General features: G+C 41.1%; 1 protein-coding gene across 5 annotated transcripts in view; it reads left to right on the top strand.

The window, feature by feature from the left end:
- MAST4 (microtubule associated serine/threonine kinase family member 4) overlaps nucleotides 1–19,890 on the top strand; it is a 755,237-nt gene that overhangs the window by 561,404 nt on the left and 173,943 nt on the right. Inside the window, exon 1 of one of the 5 annotated variants that reach the window (XM_012554987.2) lies at nucleotides 6,368–6,917. The exons of 3 other annotated variants lie outside the window; for them this stretch is intronic. In XM_012554987.2, coding sequence (XP_012410441.1) covers nucleotides 6,826–6,917 — 92 coding nt within the window. In that variant the 5' untranslated portion in view covers nucleotides 6,368–6,825. Of the gene's footprint in view, nucleotides 1–6,367; nucleotides 6,918–19,890 lie in introns of those variants that run through there. One more of the 5 variants, XM_012554989.1, reaches the window with a different exon arrangement.

The raw sequence follows: 19,890 nt of genomic DNA, 5'->3' as shown, positions 1-19,890 counted from the left end.
GACTGCCTTTGCTGTGTCCCAAAGGTTTTGGTATGATGTGTTTTCATTCTCATTTGATTCTAGGAATTTTTTGATTCCATCTCTGATGTCTTCTATTACCCAGTGATGGGTGTAAGCAGGGTATTATTCAATGTTCAAGTAATTGATTTTTTTTTTCCTTACTGTTTCTATTGTTTATTTCTACCTTGATGGTATTGTGGTCAGAGAAGATGCTTTGAATTATCTCAGTGTTTTGGATCCTGTTGAGAATTGCTCTGTGGCCTAAGATGTGGTCTATTCTGGAGAGTGTTCAATGTGCATAGGAGAAGAATGTGTACTTTGCTGCTGTAGGGTGGAGTGTTCTGTATATGTCTATGAGGTCAAGTTGGCTGATTGTGCCCTTTAGGTCTTCTGTATCTTTGTTGAGTTTCTTTTTAGATGTTCTGTTCTTTACCGAATGTGGTGTGTTGAAATCTCCTACTATTATTATGGAACTGTCGATTTCTCTTTTCAGTGCTTTTATAGTTTATGTACTTTGGATCCCTGTGATTGGGTGCATAGATGTTTGTTATGGTTATGTCTTTATGATGGATCATCCCCTTAATCATTATATAGTGTCCTTCTTTGTCTTTTATGGTGGATTTTGTTTTAAAGTCTATTTTATGTGAGATTAGTATTGCCACTTCTGCTCTTTTTTGGTAGGTGTTTGCTTGATGCATTTTTTACATCCTTTGATTTTTTAATAAATTCACATCTTTGTTTCTAATGTATGTCTCTTCTAGACAGCATATTGACGGATCCTGTTTTTTTATCCATTCCGTCACTCTGCATCTCTTTATGGGTGCATTTAGGCTATTTACATTTAGTGTAGTTATTGATAGGTGTGAGTTTATTGCTGTCATTTTGTGGTGCTTTTTATTTGTAGTGCTGACGTTTTCTATGTTCCTCCTAGTATCCTGTGCTGACTTCCTTTGTTTGTGGATTTTTTTTTTCATTTCTTTTGTTTTTGTAGGTTTTGTTTTTACTGAGTCTTTATGCTTTTCCTCTTTATTTTGATGAGTAGGTTTGTTAACTTTCTTTGTGGTTAGCTTGAAATTTACCCTTATCTTCCTAAGTTTGAAGCAGTCTATTATTACTTAGTATCGCCTTTCCTTCCTCTCCATTAGAAGGTTTTATACCTACACTGTTTATTCCCTCTTTTATGATTCTAATGTTGTTGTCATTTACAGATTAACTTCTCTGATTCCGTGTTGTATTTCTTTTGGTTTTGGATAGTCCTTGAGAGTTCATTTCCTAGATTGGTATCTGGCTGGTACGATCCTGCGTCCTAGATTCTGTCTGTGAGCTGATGTTGTTTGTTCTCAGATCGAACGACTCTCTTTAATAATTCTTGTAAGTTTGGTTTGGTTTTTACATATTCCCTTAATTTATGTTTATCTGGAAATGTCCTAATTTCTTCATATTTTAACGAGAATTTTGCAGGATATATTATTCTTGGCTGCCAGTGTTTTTCTTTCAAGGTTTTATAATGACATCCCATTGTCTTCTTGCCTGCAGGGTTTCTGCCAAATAATCTGAGCTTAGTCTTATTGTTTCTTCTCTGTATGTGACTTTTTGTTTTTTCTTGAGCTGCTCCTAGGATTCTTTGTCTTTGGTTTTAGCAAATGTGATTATGATATGCCTTGGTGATTTTCTTTTTGGGTCTATCGTATATGGGATTTGTTGAGCTTCTTGGATGGTCAGCTTTTCATCTTTCATGATATTGGGGAAGTTTTCTGTCAGCAGTTCTTTGGTGATGCTCTCTTTGTTTTCTCCCCCTGTTCTCGAACTCCGATCACTCGAAAATTTTTGCTTTTAACTGTATCCCACGTAATTCTCAGGGTCTCTTCATTTTTCTTCACTCTATTTTCTGATTTTTCCTCAATCAGAGTTGTATCCAAGTGTTTGTCTTCAGTTCCACTGATTCTGTCTTCCCACCGTTTCAGACCTGCTCCTCAGCACTTCTGTGACACTGTCCATTTCTGAAATCTTGTTTATCTTTTGGATTTCTAATTGTTGTTTTCGTATGATTTCTTGTTGTGAATTTATTTTGGCATTTTGTTCCTTTATTAGTTTCCTGAATCCTTCTATTTTTTTGTCTGTATTTTCCATGAATTTGTCTGCCTTTTTCATGAATTTGTCTATTTTTTCTTCATTTTTGTCTGCTTTTTGCTTCAACTCTTGGATAGCTCTGAATATTAGAGATTTGAATTCGCTGTCAGGTAGTTCTAGTGCCTTTTCTTTTACTGCAAAGTCATCTGGTGTTTTATTTTGGATGCCTACTGTCACCTTCCTGTCCTATTTTTGTAAATGTTTTGATATTGGCTGCTGTCTTCGAGACATTTGATAGTTATTTTCCTCATTTACTGCTTTTTCGTTTTAGTCGGCTGTCTTAGCAGGTGGGCTGTGTATTCTGTGTTGTTTGCTCATCTGTGGGCACAGTACTTTTTGCCTCCTTCTCCAGTTGGCGGGGTCAGTCGCTCAGATATGGCACAGCAGGGCAGGTCTAGCTGAAGAGGAGTTGCTAGCATGGGTTGTTTGTGGCACTTATACAGCAACCAGGGCGGGCCAGTAATCAGTGCAGGGCACATAGGCCATGCCTGGGCTACTTGGTGGTTTGAAGTTCAGCGCATGGTGCAGGTAGGCAGGATGAAGGGGGGTGACTTTGATGTGTGGAGCTAAGATGGGTATGGGAGAGAGGAGAGCGAGGAAAGAGGAACGGGAGCCAGAAACATACAAAAAAGAGTGCTAGGTGAGCTTGCTGTTAGAGTGGAGAGATGAGAGACTATGAAATAGAGAAAAACAAAAAGGAGAAGAAAGAGAAAAAAAGAAAAGAAAAAATTAATTAAATAATTAGAAAGTAAAAAAGAAAAGAGAAGCTCCCAGGGATCCCACCCGTGTGGCTGCGAAACCTCCAACCTTTTAGTTACCAGCGAAGCTTGTTAACCGTTTGTACCACCCAGAGGCTCCCCACTCAACTTAGCGCTCCTTCAAGCCATAATTTATGTGTTGATTTGAAATTCCTGCTTACCATATTGTTACCTCTTTTCTGGGCAGTCTGTAATATGTGATTATCCCTTTTCAACTTTGTCTTAGTTTTATCTAGTGATGCTATAACAGAAACACCACAAATGGATGGTTTTAACAAAGAGAAGTTTATTTCCTTGTAGTAAAGTAGGCTAAAAGTCCAAATTCAGGGTGTCAGCTCCAGGGGAAGGCTTCCTCTCTCTCGGCCTTTTCATCAGTGTTACCCCAGACTAGGAGCTTCTCTGCACAGGGACCCCAGTCCAAAGGACATGCTTTGCTCCTGGAACTGCTTTCTTGACGGTATGAGGTCCCCCTGTCTCACTGCTCACTTCTGTCTTTTATATCTCAAGAGATAGCCTCAGGATACACTCCAATCTTGTAGATACAGTCCTGCCTTACTAACACAACTGCCACACATCCTGCCTTATTAACATCATAGAGGTAGGACTTACAACATACAGGAAAATCATACAGTACCAGGAATCATGGCCCAGCCAAACTGATACACACATTTTTTGGGGGGACATAATTCAATCCATGACATTCCTCCCTTTGGCCCCCAAAAGATCACATCCTTGCAACATGGAAAACACATTCACTCCATCATATAATAGCAAAAGTCTTAACTCCAAGTCCAAAATCCAAAAATTCCTCTTCATCTGTGAAATCTAGAATACAAGTTGTTTGCTTTCAAAGGTACAATGGCAGAACAGGCACAAGCTAGACATTTGCATTCCAAATGGGAGAAACTGGAGGGAAAGAAGGGATAACAGGCACCAAGCAAGTCAGCAGAACACATTACAAATAGCCCTCAAGGCTTTGAAAATAATCCTCTGTTCTCTGAGACAATGTACACAATAGCCCTGCCCCTCCAGACTCTAGGTATTTTGAGTGGAGGCCCCTCGGCCCTGGGCTTCAGCTCCACCTTCCAGGCCCACTGGGACAGGAACTCTGCTCCCTTGGCTTTAGGTGCAGCATTCTCCCAGTCCATCTGAGTGGCGACTCCACCCTTAGAAGCACCAGAGGCCATTGTTCCACCCTTTGAAACTCCTGAGGTCACGGCCATACCTTTTGAGACTGAGGCCTTCTCATCAGTGTTCCCCTAGACTAGGAGCTTCTCTGCACAGGGACCCTGGTCCAAAGGATGTGCTTTGCTCCTGGCACTGCTTTCTTGATGGTATGAGGTCCCCCTGTCTCACTGCTCACTTCTGTCTTTTATATCTCAAGAGATTGCTTCCAGATACACTCCAATCTTGTAGATCCAGTCCTGCCTTACTAACACAACTGCCACCCATCCTCCCTTATTAACATCATAGAGGCAAGATTTACAACATTTAGGAAAATCATACATAATTCAATCCATGACAAACTTGGATACCTAAAAGTGAGCACAAAAATTTATTCCTTGGACTTACTTTTGGAAGAAGTAATTTAAAGGGGCCTCCCCCTTGGGTTTGATTGTGAACGTTTCTTAGATCCTTGTTAAGACCTAAGGAACATTAGCACTAGTATTTTTTCCAGTTACAGTGTATAGATTGAAATAAATCAATATGAGAGTGTCTTTGGAATTTAAAAGCATCCTCATGGGGTTTTTAAGAATTCAAGATTCTTTGAGAAAATCAATTGACCTGTTAATACCGATAATTTCAGGGTGCTTTACGAAAAATAATAGATGCCTGCACATCTAAAGTATGTCCATTCAAAATGTGTCTATTAAATGCCTGTATAAACCAGGACCTGTCACGTTCTGGAAATACGGAGATCAATAAATCATGGCTTTACCCTTGAACTCACAGACTAGTAGGGAAGACGGCAGTGAACAGAATCAATTACAATACCTTATGATCAGTGCCCAGGTACGGTCTTGTTTAAGGCATCATGTGAGTAGAGAACATGAGTGAGGAGTCCTCTGGTTTAGTCTTAGATTTCTCAGTATGGTATTCTTTTAGCTTCTCTGTATTGACAACGTTTATGTGCAGTGTGTTGAATAAAGGGTTTTATGTATGTTATCTCATGCAGTCGTTTTAGAGGTTGGTCCCGTTAAGGATCCCATTTTGCAATTGGTAAAAATGAGCAGTTTTTCAAATGTAAAATTGAGAAAATATTCTCTATGTCTGTGGATTAGAAGGCTCTGTGAGAAGTGAGGAGATAATACAAAAGAAAGCCCTGCACAAGAATTATCATCAGAAGTCCTTGGTGTGAAAATATTTCCAAGGCTCCAAGAATTAGACTAGAGGAGATCCCAAAGCAGACTCCTGTTTGTCACTTATCCCTCCCTGCTTGTCACCTGACTCCCCTTCGTCTCTTCCCCTCTTGTTTCTGTAATTGAGGGTGTTCCCAGTATTGACTGGATGGACTAAGCCAAATTTGAGAAGTTATTTTTGCTTTAATTCTTTTTTTAATTTAATATCTCTTGCCATATTCCAGCAGATGTAAGGAAGCTAATTTAAATTACACTTTTTTTATTTATACAATTTTGCAAGAGCATGTGTGGGTTTTGGAAGTTATTTGAATACCATGTCTTTCTTCAAAATAAATGACAATAACATTGATTCATCCCCCTTCATTCCTTCCTCTTAAACTACTCTAAAATACTGGGAGGGAAAAACAATCCTAGCATTTGTTAAATGTGCAGTGGTTGACTATTACCTAGATACATAGTTGCAGTCCGTGAAGCCAAACAGGTGTGGACTATAGTAATTAATTAGATGGATGTTGAACTCATGAATTTAGTTTACTGAAGTTTTAGCTGAGTGTAGTATCCCGTATGTATGGTTTTTCTATACAACAAGCAGCGTCTAGGTAAAGAGTAATTACTGACTTCCCTCAGTATCTAATTGTAATCCATTCTGAAATGAATCACAGATCAGCCTTCAGGTGTGTGCTGCACACACTTAAACTTGTTCCTGAGCAGCAGCTCCCTTTATTTATTTATTTTGGGAATGATCCATTTACTGCTTTGGGATGGGGGTGTGGAGGATGTGGAAGATGCTTAGGTGTGCTGACTCCTTCTGGGCACACAACAGGTTGCAGCTGGCTGCCGTTCCCGTAAGTCCCCACTTTTAGGCGGGGGAGTGCTGGGGGAGCAATTGGGGAGTGTCCTCCTGTGCTCTCTTGTTAGGAAGGGTCCCTGTGCTGTCATTTCAGCAGGCCGCTGGGAGGTTAGACAAAGGTATCAGATTCAAGTCTTCCAATAGGCCAATTTTCTAAAAATGTTTTTAAGTTTCCTTTTTTGAGGAGGGAAGGGGAAAAGCGGATTTTTCTTTGTAAATTCTTTTCATTGTAATTAGATCCCAAAGGGAAACGTAGCACTGGGCATGTTCGGATATGAATGGTTTTGCTGATAAGCAACAGCCTCCCGGAACTAGACTTAAAATAGTAGTTTTTCCTCCACCCCCTCTGAGAGTTGCAAATGGTATCTGCCAAACAGATGACAAAGTACCTTGGACTGAATCACACACAGCATTTTGAGCAGAACACACGGCTAAACTCTTGTAATTACTGTTTGTAGCTGGCCAAAGCTGGCTAGGAGAGGGCAAATCCAAGAGGAAATAAGTTTCCTGAACCTTAGAGAAATGGCTGTGTATTAATTAAAGGCTAGGACGGGAGGGGTGCTTCTCAGGCATGCTCCAAGTTGTTCTTGAGAGCACAATTCATTTCACATTTCCTCTGGAGGGAGTGAGTAGATAATTGGGATCTTTTTTGTCTTTTTCTTTTTCCCCCCCACGCCCGTTTTGGTCTTATGGCCTTGAACCCGCAGTGAATTGAAGAAAGATAGAAATGGATATGTCTGACCCCAATTTTTGGACTGTCCTCTCAAACTTTACTTTGCCTCATTTGAGGAGTGGGAACAGGCTTCGGCGAACACAAAGGTAAAAACACGGGGGAATCCTTTGCCTGGTGTGGGAATGCTTTCGCTTCCGAGGCGCCCATGTGCTGGGCTGCCCAAGCCGCTTAGTAGCTGGGAGTTTGTTTATTGGCTGACAGTTTGAAAAGTTTATACTTTGTTAGGGGGGCACTGTTTCAGGTATCCCATCATCCTTGCAGATTTCCTGGATAATCCTGATGAATGTGCTTCTTAGAATTCTTCTTTTGATATGTGGGTAACAAGACGAATTTCAGTTGTGAGTGGTTGGGAGAGAAAAGGGGAGGGGCGGGGGAAGGAGATACTTTGTCTATCTTTTTGATCTGATCGTTTTTATTCATTTCATTCACCCAGACATCAGAGCTTCTGGTTCTTTGTGGAACCTTTCAGATGTTCCCCTCCATTAGATGTTTGACCTTTATAAGATGCAGATGTATAAATACAAAGATAGTTCAAGTTAGCCTATTTCATATTGTCTGCTTAAAGAGACAGGTCTGCCTAACTTTGCCATTTGGTTTTTACTGGTTTGCTGACATTTATTGCTAATACAGGGCTGGCCTTTTCATTTTGAAACATATATTTGACAGAATAGATGGGGGAAAAAAAGAATTTTAAGGTGAAGATGAAGCTCATGCCACAAGTGAAAGGCAGTTCAGAGTTAGTTGCTGACACTTAGGTTGAGAGAACGTGATTTTTAAAGGAGGAGTTTCTCCTCTTTCCACATTTGTGCCCAGCACAGTAAGGTGGCATTATCGTGGTTTTTAGAGGGACACACCCTCCAAGTTGTGTAGATACAGATTCTTTGTTTGTCTTTAAAACTTGCCTTGCATGTACACGTGAGCATGCGTGAGAGCAACAGTGCAGTCAAATAAACAGGATGCAGGCTATCAGATTTGGAACTTCATAATCTCTATACACCAGTGTTCACAGAATACAAGAAAATGGTTCTTTGTGTTTTGTTATACCTGTAACTTTTTGTGGCATAAATGTAGATAATGTAATATTTTGGAAAATGCAGTAGCTTGTTTTTTTCTTCTTTTGAAATTTCCCGTGATATATTTCCAAAGCATACTGTAATATTCTCCCTTTCTCTCACATTCGCTATATATATATGTGTGTGTGTGTATGAATGTGTATACATATATGTATATATGTGTTTATGTGTCTGCATGTGTGTGGGAGCCCTGGTGGCACAGTGGTTAAGAGCTCGGCTACTAACCAAGAAGTCAGTGGTTCAAATCCACCAGCTGCTCCTTGGAAATGCCATGAGGTCAGCTCTGTTCTGTCCTGCAGAGTTGCTTTTGAGTCTGAATCAACTCGATGACAATGGGCTTTTTTTTAAAACTTTTTTTATGTATGTGTATGTGAGAGATATCTGGCAGATTTGAAGTTATACTTACCTTTTAGTGCAGCTTGAACCATACTGATAGCACTAAACCATGTTAAATTATAAAATGCCTTTTGAATAGTGTGGCTATGCTTTCTTTATTCCGCCATATAATATGTTCAGAGATACTCTTTTAGTATTGGTCATTTTTATTCATGCTGGGTCATCTATGGACCAAGCCTCCAAAACAGCTAATAAAGTTAAACAGATATGTGTTCTATAAATGAACAAGGCCACTACTCCTCGTGGCCGTAAGTCCTGTAACTCTTTCCCTTTTTCAGTTTGACAGGAGACCTTTAGTATTTCTCAGCGATGAGGTCTGGCTGTTGTGCAGCCTCTGCTCTTACCTGGAGCCAGTTCTTGGAGAGATGGTTTGCTCCAGCAGCATACCAATATGTCTGAACCTGAAAAGTAGCTGGAGCCTTTCTTCCCTCCTACTTACCTGTTGGTAGTATTACTGAGAAAGTCATTTCATAAAGAATTCTCAGATTGGGCTGACCTTGGCTTTAGGTGAATATCTGTCCAGCCATGTTGTTGTTGTTAGAGGTTATGGAGTCAGCCCTGACTCATAGCAACCTTAGTTATAACAGAACAAAAATGTTGCCCAATCCTGTGCCATCTTCATGATTGTTGATATGTTTGAGTCTGTTGTTGCATCTATTGTATCAATCCATCTCATTGAAGGTTTCCCTCCAATTCAGACAGCTCACATTAGCAGAGAGCCTACGTTTTAAGCAACCTGGGTTCTTCCCGACAAATAGGCATAAGCATGGGAAGGCCATTTCCACTCCCAGAGTCATGCACCCATATCTTTCACTTTGCCAAAACAAAAGGAGGTGGATTTTCTTCTTCCCTTTCAAGAGTAGAGGTTGACATAACCTGCTTGTTACTAGAGATTGCTAGGATTTACAGAGTGTGGAAATACATGTCCTAAATATCATCTCTACTTCATCCAGTCATGCCTGTCTCTGAGGACTGGTGCTGCTTTACATTTGTTGTTATTATTATGTAGATTGGGAAAGATGAAGGGCAGGTGTCCTCCTGTGCAAGGCAGTATACGTGGCTGTTGTATTCTGTTATTATACAGTGATCAATTCTGGCTCTGTGTCCTTCCCTAAGGACACGCAGCATATGCTTACACTGTCACCTAACCCTTAACTGCTGTAAGTCCTGTCTACTTCTCCACATCCCACACATTAACCTTCTTCCTCACCTGGCTGATCACGTACCCTGAATCTCTTTTTCAAAGGATCTTTCCATTCCCACGTTGTCCTCTCCTGTTGCCAGTTATGATGAGGGTGTTCTAGGTGAGGACGCCTTGCCCTCACCCTCAGTCCAACCTGCCTTAATTCTTTGAATATCTGTCCTGTGCAGACTTAACTTCTTTTCTGCACCCTCGCTAACTTTGTCTTACAGATCATTCATTTTGCATATTTTATCCCAGCTACTTGTTCTTTATAATCCAGTGGGCTTCATCTTAACTTTATCTTTAATATCAGCTTCTTAAATCTGTCAAGGAGTAAAATCCAGCTTTGATCCTGTGAATGAGTATCTTAGAGCTCATTGGAATAGGGGTTTGTACCACTTAAACAAAAGAAAGAGAGGTTGAGTATTTTCAGATTCTTTCCTTAAACTTTTGTTGTTGTTGTTAGTGACTGTTGAGTCTATTCCAACTCTTGACAGCCCCATCAGTGCAGAGTAGAACTGCTCCATAGGTTTTTCAAGGCTATGAACTTTTAGAAGTAGATCTCTACACCTGTCTTCTGAGGCATCTCATGATGGGTTCGAACCACCAACCTTTTGGCTAATAGTCAAGCTCTTAACTGTTTGCACCATCCAGGGACTCCCCTTAAACCCTTATTACAGTAGAAATTGTCATCACAGAAACGTTTTAGTTTGCTACATCCAGGGCTTTGAACTGGTTCAGTCATGGCCTAGGAAGTGAAACTGGAACAGACCAGAATGTTTAAAATTTGGTGACTCAGAAAGGGAACAGTTACAGGTTGAAGCCCTGGAATGGGAGACTCAGAAGAGGCATAGTGAGCCCTTTCAGGAGCCTGATATGTGAGATTGGATTATTGGCAGGACTGTGGAGACCGACGTACATTCAAAGTGATGCAGTTGTCTGCCATCTTTGAACAGGGCACTGCTGTTTCTGACTCAGTTCAAAATCCAACAGGCAAGAGATTGGTTGCTATGCAATGCATACACTGCCCTTGTTTTCTAAGAGGAAGGTTAAATTTCCAGCAGGGCTTTAACCTGTAATTTTTCTATAATTCTTTTATAGAATCTTTGATCAAAATGTTCAGTAATGGTAGCTAGGTGTCATCCAGTTCTTCTGATCTCATGGCAAAGGAGACAGTTGTTCATGGAGGCAATTAGCCACACATCCATTTCTTCCTCCAATTCCTGGTTCTCCTTCCTCTCTTGCTGCAGGCAAACTGAGACCAATTGTTGTGTCTTGGATGGCCACTTACAAGCTTTTAAGACCCCAGACACTGTGCAACAGACAAGAAGGTAGAACAGAAACACTAAACACTTTATCAGGATAATTAACTGGGATGTCCCACGAAACCATGACCCTAAACCTCCAAACCAAGAAACCAAATCCCATGAGGTGTTTGGTTGTACGCAAGCAGCCTCAGAAGCTACTCTTTTTTTTTTTTGTTTTTTTTTTTTTTTTTTTTTGGTCACTGTTGTAAATATAGCTGTCACACAACTTTTGCAAAGTCAACTTTTTACAGGTATACTTTTTAAGGTTTCTCTTCTAATTCTGAGCCCTACCTGGGCCTACCACTCCCTGAGTTCTTTGGGAAAAGAAGCCTACAGACTTACTCTCAGACTAGGCTCTTTAAGATTACACAGTACTGATTAACTAAAGACCTGTATTCCTTGACCCATATCCCCAAGATGGTATATTGTCATTCTTTTTTTTTTTTTTATTGTACTTCAGGTGAAGGCTTACAGAACAAATAGTTTCTCATGAAACAGTAGTACACATATTGTTTTATGACATTTGTTAACAACCCCACAACATGTCAACCCTCTAACTTCTCAACCTTTTTTTTTTGGTGAAAATACACATAGCCAAAGATACACCATTTCAAAAATTTCTACGTGCACAGTTCAGTGACATTGACTGTGCTCTTCCAATTGTGCTGCTATTCTCACTTAAGATGAAGGCTTACAGAACAACATAGTTTCTCATTTAACAGTTACTACACGTGTTGCCCTATGACAATGGTGAACAATCTCACAACACATCAACAATATCCTTACTCAACCTTGGGTTCCCTATCACCAGCTTCCTTGTCCCCTTCTGCCTTCTGGCCCTTGTCACTGGACTACTGTACCTCATTAGTCCCATTTGGTTTTACGGGGCTGTCCACTCCCTGGCTGAACGGTGAACCTTGAAGATAACTTCACCACTGAGCTAAAAGGGTGTCTGGGGGCCATACTCTTGGGGTTTCTCCAGTCTCCTTTAGGCCAGTAAATCTGGTCTTTATTTTGTGAGTTAGAATTATGTTCTACATCCTTCTGCAGCTCTGTCCAGAACCCTCTGTTGTGATCCTGGTCAGAGCAGTCAGTGGTAGTAGCCGGGCACCATCTAGCTGTACTGGACTCAGTCCAGTGGAGGCCTTGGTAGCTGTGGACCATTAGTCCTTTGAACTAATCTTTTTCTTGTATCCTGTTCTCTTCATTCTCCCTTGCTCCGAAGGGATGAGACCAGTGGAGTATCTTATATGGCCGCTCACAGGCTTTTAAGACCCCAGACACTACTCACCAAGATAGAATGTAGAACACTGTCTTTATAAACTTGCCATTCATTTTTAATCTTGACTGTGGTAGACATTCGGCTGTCCAGATGCGCACCTAGTTTTGTCTGCTGTCTTACTGTAAAGCTCACAGCTTTCCATTGGAAATTTTTTTTTTTTTTTTTTAATGTCTGGCTTTGCTCTTCTCTCCCTTCCCTATGTCCTCAAGGCAGTCGCAGTACCGCCATCCACCTGCTGCTTTGAGGGACAGAAATGTAGGCTGAATGGGCAGATTGTTTCAACCAAAAGGTTTTGTTGTTGTTGATTTAAACTAAAGTAATACTGCATGTTTTCACAGCTTTAAATTACATGGTTCTGCGGATATTGTATTCACTTGAGCATCTCCTCACAATTTAGACTAGAAATCAGTTTGCTTGCATTCATGTTTCCACTTCTGTTTATAACATCTTTTCTTTTCCTATTGGTTAAAAACCTTTGGAAGGAGTCGGTTTTCTTTTTCACTTATCTCTCCTTTCTCCCACAGTGTATAATAAAAGGCTACAGTTGATTTCTAAATACTGCTAAGTTTTGAGGTGGGCATTCCATTTTAATGAAGTGCAGATACTTGACTTTTAACCTTCATGTTTAGACATCTGTCATGTTTTTATTTGGCTTACATGATAATCTTCAACCTTCAATGACGCCTAAATCAATACCTCTTATCCATGCAGATGAACAGTTTGTGACTCAGTTAATCACTTTGAGCAAGTTTCTAAATATGTTTTTCTGAGAACCAACAATTCCGAGGACCCACGGGATAAATGAAGTTGTTTTGCTGAATTCACGTTACTCAGCAGTTGCTATGAGCAGCAGGTACATTGAGGGATCTTAAGCTAACTGCTGTAGTTGTCAGAATGTATTGAATTTTTATGCTCATGGCATCTTCCCCTCAGAAACATCTGTAGTGTTCGGTGAGTTTGTTTTTCTTTTTTTGCTCATGAATATGTCTAAAAGAGTGTGAAGAATAGACTTTTCTCCTGCCCTGGAATTCTGGGTGTTAGTGAAATTGTTCTCATCCCTTTCTCCCCTGAACCTCAGTTAGATTCACACTTATTGAGCACTTATTCTGTGCTGGACACTGTAACCCAAAGACTAAAGCCATAGGCATGCCTTCAGTGAGTTCACAGTGCAGGAGGAGTAAGACTCGTAGATGAATCATTGCTAACCAGGGCAATGAAATAGCTACAAAGTACATAATAAGCCATAGGAGTGGTCAATGGGTAAGGAAGACTTTGGCCTTAGGGAGCCAGGAGAGGCATCCCATAGAGGAGGCAACACTGGAGAGGGTTTTTGAAGAATAGGTTGGCATTTATCAGACAGAGGGACCAGGACTTCCCAAGGGGCAAAAGAAATGGTATGTACAAAGGCATGGTGGCCTTGGCAGCAGAATTCAGTGACAGAGCTCAGCATTGCTGGAGCATAAAGAACCAGCAGCATAAAGAACCAGCTGAAGTATAAAGTCTGAAGAGGCAGTAGATTATAGTGGTTAAGAGGGTCGACCTCAAGCCAGTCCATCCGGGTTTGAATCTTGACTCTGATATTGGGTAGGTTAACTTCTTTGGACTTCAGTTGCCCCATCTATAAAATATGGATAATTAAATTACTTATCTCACAGGGTTGTTGCAAAGATTACAATGTGGTCATATGTGTAAAATGGTAACTAAATTCAATGACGGGCACATAAAAACGTTCAATAAATATTAGTTACTAGTATTGCTACTATCATTACAACAAGGGAATGAGTAGCCAGTGATGAGACTGGGGAGGGAAGCTAAGGCGCCATTTGATATTTGAGGGAGCTTGGCCTTTACCCTGTGGGTGAGGGACAATGAGTGTCTAGCATCACTGTGGAGTTTGGGGATGGGGGTGAGACCTAGAAACCAATAAATAAGTATTGCAGCAGCCTATCTGAAAGGTTATGCAGGCCTGGATTAAGAATGTGGTGAGATAATGCCTTTGAGAGATACTAAGTATACAAAATTAACAAAAGTTGATGAGCCATTGGTTCTGAGGGATGATGAAAGATTCCACAATATTTGTAGGGTTTTTGACTGGGGGAACAAGGAAGGTGGAAGAACCACCTGTAAATGTAAGAGTAGGGGAGGGGAAGCCACAAGAACTTGTACACTTTTATCCCCCAGAAGCTCAGTTAAATCTACATTTTTCTGAGCACTTGTTGTGTGCTGGTGCCATGGGGTATTCATTCTTTCATTCAGCCAATATTTACACCACGTACCTGGTGCTGGACCAGGGATATAGTGGTGAACAAGACAGAGCATTTGGACCTTGCAAATAAACAACCATCTAAATAAGCCAATTGCCAAGTTACAGTCATTGTACTGAAGGCTGTAAGCAAGAGCTGAGAAGAAAAAGTAACAGTGCAGACGTGGGGGCAGAGGGCTACTTTAGATAATGTGGTCAGCAATGATCATTTGAGGAGTTAACCTTTAAGGGGAGACTGAAATAATGAGAAAGAGCTGCCCATGGGAAGAGTTTGGGGCCAGACATAGGGAACAGCAAAGGCTCTGAAGCAGAAAAGAAAGGGTCTCCAGGTGGATATAGAGACCCAGGCACCCAGTGAGACTGGACCAGAAGTAACAGTCTTGGGAATCATCATTCAGACCATCAGAGAAATAGATTAATCTGTGAGGGAGCTAACAATGCCCCACTTAAGGAGTGGGCAGGAATCCAGCTAGGTGCAGAGGGAAGGAGTCTGGGGAGGAGAGTCCTCGAAGAAAGAAGGGAACCAGAAGAGCATTGTCACAGAGATCCCAGGAGGAGAATGGTCAACACTGCCATTCCACAGAGAGATGAAATGAATGTGTGTGTTGGGTCTGACACCTGGGAAATCATCGATGACTTCAGCAGGAGCAGTTGTAGCAGAGTGATGGGTGTGGGGTGCGTGCGTGCGTGCGTGCGTGCGTGCGTGCGTGTGTGTGTGGTTGGGGGGAGCATGCTGACAGGCCAGGAAATGGTAGACAAGTGAGAAACTGGAGACCATGGGTGGCAACAACTCTCTGTGGAGAGCTAAATACAGCCACGACACATCATTCCATCTTAGCCTGTGCACATTCATGGCTGGCCTGTTAGCCTTCTTTTCTGAATCGTATCCCTTTACTCACTGTTGCTCATTTTTACTGACTGCCTGATCACCCAAATCAGCAATGGCAGTTTCCTTTGCACCTCCTCTCTGGAAGTTCAAGCCTTTCAACAGCCATATGAGTATCTCCTAACATTTTGACCATTGGAGTTTCTCTCTCCTTAAAGCCCTGACTCTGCACATCTCTAGTTCCCATCTACTGCCACATCCTCTCCTCTGAGCCTCTGATACCCACACCTTTCCCCTCCAGCCTATTCCTGAGGTGACTGAAACCCAGCTGCACTTGTTGCCTCTCCTCTCCACACTTGACCTGCAGGCTCTGCCCCTCCTTGAGTCTCTGTGCCCATTTCCTCCCACTCCCTTCTTTGCCCAGGCCTGTTTCATAACTGCTTCCTTTCATCCTTCTATTTTCATGCTCTAGAATGTATCTTCTGCAGCTGGGACAGGCCTGCATATCACTGCAGGGCTTGCCCTTCAATCCTCTCATCTCTGGTGCGCTCCGAACATTGGCAGTATTCCATGAGGCAACCCTGGCTGGCCTCTCTCATGCCTCCCCCTCTCCCCAACTTAGTAAGTGCTACTCCTGGAGAAGAGGAGAAAGCTGAGACCCCAAGCCAGGAGCTTTCAGCAGGTCTTTCTCTGATTTCTGCCAAGATCCCGGCTGCCCCACTCAGCATTGTGTTCTCACAGATTGAGTGCATTGTGTACCTGATTAAAGCTTACCAGATACAGAGGACCTGAGCAGGAATATGCATAGTTCCAAAATGTTGCTTCTAGCCTGTAGTGTGATGCTTACAATAGGAGATTACAGATTGTTTGTTTTGCCCCTTGAGTGTGTAGGCCTTTTGTGGGGAGGGGAGAGAGAAGGAGAGAAATGTGTGAGAATGCAAAAAGTAGATTTTTAAAAGAAGTTCATTAAAAATAAACCATTTGAAACTGGAGCATATGGTCCATGGGGAGGCATGGGCTATTCATTGCTGTAATTGGACAACATTTTGAGGGTGTGTGTATGTGTCTTAACTCCCAAAGCACAGAGAAAGGGTGGGTGGTACGCTGATAAGTTCACAGCGAGGAGGTAGAACATCATATGCTTTGATTGCTTGGCTTGCTTCCCTTTACACATATATCCAATTATCCGAAGCCTAAGTAATGACTTTGAAACAGGTGAATTGTAAAGAAGCTTGAAGGTAGAGACCATCTTCCTTCTGGACTGACGACTGATGAGTGTCAGGTCAAGAAATCATTTGAGCCCCTTCGCAGGGATGGCCCACAGAGGAAAAAGCTTAGAATAGGGCTTGTTCTGAATCATTTGGGAGATACTGCCTTTTATTGGTTGAAATGGGGATAGGCTGGTTTCTAAGGGAGATTACAAATGGAGGTACTGAACTCCTGCTCTCCCATATACCCCCATCTTTAGTGTGAGTGAGCATGTACAAAGCTATTTTAATCTGAGCTGTCTTTACTACATGTTACCTAGTCATTTGAGAATGATATCATGGCAACTGAGTAATCCCTTTGAAAGTTAAGTAGGAGAACCAAGACATTAAAATGGTCCCGGGGCTACTGGATTAAAGTAGGCACCAACACCCCAAACCAAACCCATTGCCATCAAGTAGATTCAGACTCATAGCAACCCTCTAGGACAGAGTAGAACTGCCCCATGGAGTTTCCAAGGCTGTGGTCTTTATGGAAGCAGACTGCCACATCTTTCTCCCCTGGAGCAGCTGGTGGGTTTGAACTGCTGACCTTTTGTTTAGCAGCCGAGCTCTTAACCACTGCGCCACCAGGGCTCCTTGAAATTAGGCACAGGGTGTGCATAAAACCATTTATTGAAAGTAGAGTCAATCTCTGTCAGTAGAGTCTTGGCTATATGGCACCAATTTGGTTTTTATGATACCCGGAACATTTTGTAACTAAAATGATTTCTAAATAAAAGTTCACATGGTTGTCAATACTGGTAGTTCTGGTACTTTATTTTCTCTTCCTCTATCTGCCTGGTAATTAGGAAAGTTCCCTTGTGAACTTGGCTGTAAATTCTGAAAATGTTGACCTTAAACATTAATAGAATGAGAGGACCTGTGGGAGTTTTAGCTACAGTAATGGCTATTGGACATGCTTATTAGAGAAGGTTATCATACAAATATCAAACTGAAACGTTGTGTTGCTGTTGTTTTAAGAAAAAAAGACCCAAGCAGAGAATTTACACTTGAATCAGCACTTGAAGGTGAAATAGATTGGAAAGAATAGGCAGTCATTAATGTTTATCTCTTATCTTAAGCACCGCATTGCTTGCTTTTTATGGAACCCTGGATCTTTCTACATTCTGCTGACTTTGTAGTTTTACATTCACCAGTGACTCTGATTTTTTTAGGGCTTACTGGCAGAGTGGTTAACAGCTACAGCTGCTAACCGAAAGGTCAGCAGTTCGAATCCACGAGTCGCTCCTTCGGAACCCTGTGGGGCATTTCTACTCTGTCCTATAGGGTTTCTATTAGTTGGAATCAACTCGACAGCAGTGGGTTATGGTTAACGGATTAGGGTCTCTTAGGAGTCCCCAGGTTGTGCAAATGGTTAGTATGCTTGCCTGCTAACCGAAAGTTGCAGGTTTGAGTTCACCCAGAGGCACCTTGGAAGAAAGGCCTAGTGGTCTACTTCAGAAAAATCACCCACTGAAAATCCTGTGGAGCACAGTTTTACTCTGACCTAATCAACTCGGTGGCAACTTGTACTGGTACTTTCCTTTCTTAGGAACTAATTCTAGGCAAAAGTATAGGCATAATCCAGATCTTGATGCTTAGTAGACCAACCACCATTTTATCCTGAAGTTCTGGAATAAGCTTTTAGTTCTACAAAGATAAGAACCAGCTCCATGTCCCTAGAAACTTTCTAACCTGACATGGAGGTTCAAATTGTGGGTATCTTTTGGAGGTAATGTATTAGGTTCTGAGTGATTCACCTGGATAGAGGGAATGAGGAAGCAGTAGATCACATGAAGATTAGTAAAACTTGATGAGGTCTCCCAGGGTCATAGAATTAGAGAGGAAAGAACACTGATGGATTCACCAGGCCCATTATGCCAGTATGAATATTTGTTGAAGCTATCTTTGCTACACTTTATTCTGTCTAATTTTAAATATTACAGTGGGTGTTGCTGTCTCAGGCCCCTGATTTTGACCTTACTGCATTTTTTTCCTTAAGAGTCACTATTAGAATATTATCTAGCCACTGTTGAATTTCTCTGCTACTAAATCTGAAGAAAATCACTGAACCCATAGCTTGCATAAAAATCACCTATGCCCTTAAAGTTAGATGGTGGATATCTTTAAGTTGAAAATTATAATTATAAAATGTTTCACTTTTACAGATATATGGAGGAGTTAAGGGAAAAAGAAGTATATTTGTCATGGGAAAAACTGCCTGCTGAATAAAAGCACTCTAGGAAATACCATAAATGAAACCTTTGTTACTGTAAAACAATAGCATTAAGTGACTATTATGTAATGTTATTTCTTACGTCTGATTTGGATGACTTGTTGATTTTGGAACTTGAGATGTAATTCCTTTAAAAATATTACTTTCACTTGGCTAATCTCAAGACTTTTGATACAAAAGCAAAAACTTTTCCAAGTGAATTACCTAGGTCAGACACTGCATTGGAGATATTGAAGCCACGTCGGATAGATTTTTTTCCATACGGGGATCAATTTTACCCACATGCTGTTCTTCATTCTAGTACCAATCCTGATAAACACAAATTGTTTGCCAATCCCAAAAATGGCTTATTAAAAAAAAAAAATTTACTCTAGCCTTGTTCAACCACTCCAAAAGACAGACAGGTTGCAAAATGACTGATAGGCACGCTCACCTGCCTTGGTAAGTTGAATGAATGATTCTGAATTTACATTTTCCATAAATGATAGGTTCCTGTTGTTGTTGTTATTATGTGCTGTCAAGTCGGTTCCAACTCATAGGGACCCTATAGGTCAGAGTAGAACTGCCCCATAGGGTTTCCAAGGAGTGGCTGGTAGATTCGAACTGCTGACCTTTGGGTTAGCAGGCAAACTCTTAACCACTGCACCACCAGGACTCCTGATAGATCCCTAAGCAAAGGGATTTATTTCCTTTGATCTCAAATGGCTATAGTGGCCAGTGGCCAGGGAAGGACAGGTAGAGTGTGGGGTAGTTCAGGGGTACTTTAGGTAATGGTTTTGCTATGGTTTCTACAAAATAAGCTTCTGTGCTCATGAATCATAATGTCCTGTCTGTTTTAGGAATTGATGTTGGGGTTAGGTGTTTGAACCATAGAATTAGTAAGGAATAAAAGTAGCCATCTTTTTAGTATGTGATTATGTAGCATTCATATTAGATGTCTTCTATCAAGGATTTTATTTTAACTTTATTTTGGTAAAATACATGTAATAAAAAATTTGCCATTTTAGCCATTTTTATTTTTTGTTTATTGCTATAGTTTAAGTGAAAGTTTACATTTCAAGTTAGTCTCTTATACAAAAATTTATACATACATTGTTATGTGACCCTAATTGCTCTCCCTGTACTGTGACAGCACACTCCTCCTTTCCACCCCTTATTTCCCATGTCCATTCAACCAGCTCCTAACCCTCTCTGCCTTCTCATCTCACCTCTGGACAGAAGCTGCCCATTTAGTCTCATGTATCTA

Source organism: Trichechus manatus, unplaced genomic scaffold (genome assembly GCF_000243295.1).
Source record: "Trichechus manatus latirostris isolate Lorelei unplaced genomic scaffold, TriManLat1.0 scaffold00029, whole genome shotgun sequence".
Taxonomy (NCBI): Eukaryota; Metazoa; Chordata; class Mammalia; order Sirenia; family Trichechidae; genus Trichechus; species Trichechus manatus.
This window is presented reverse-complemented; position numbering and strand designations above follow the sequence as displayed.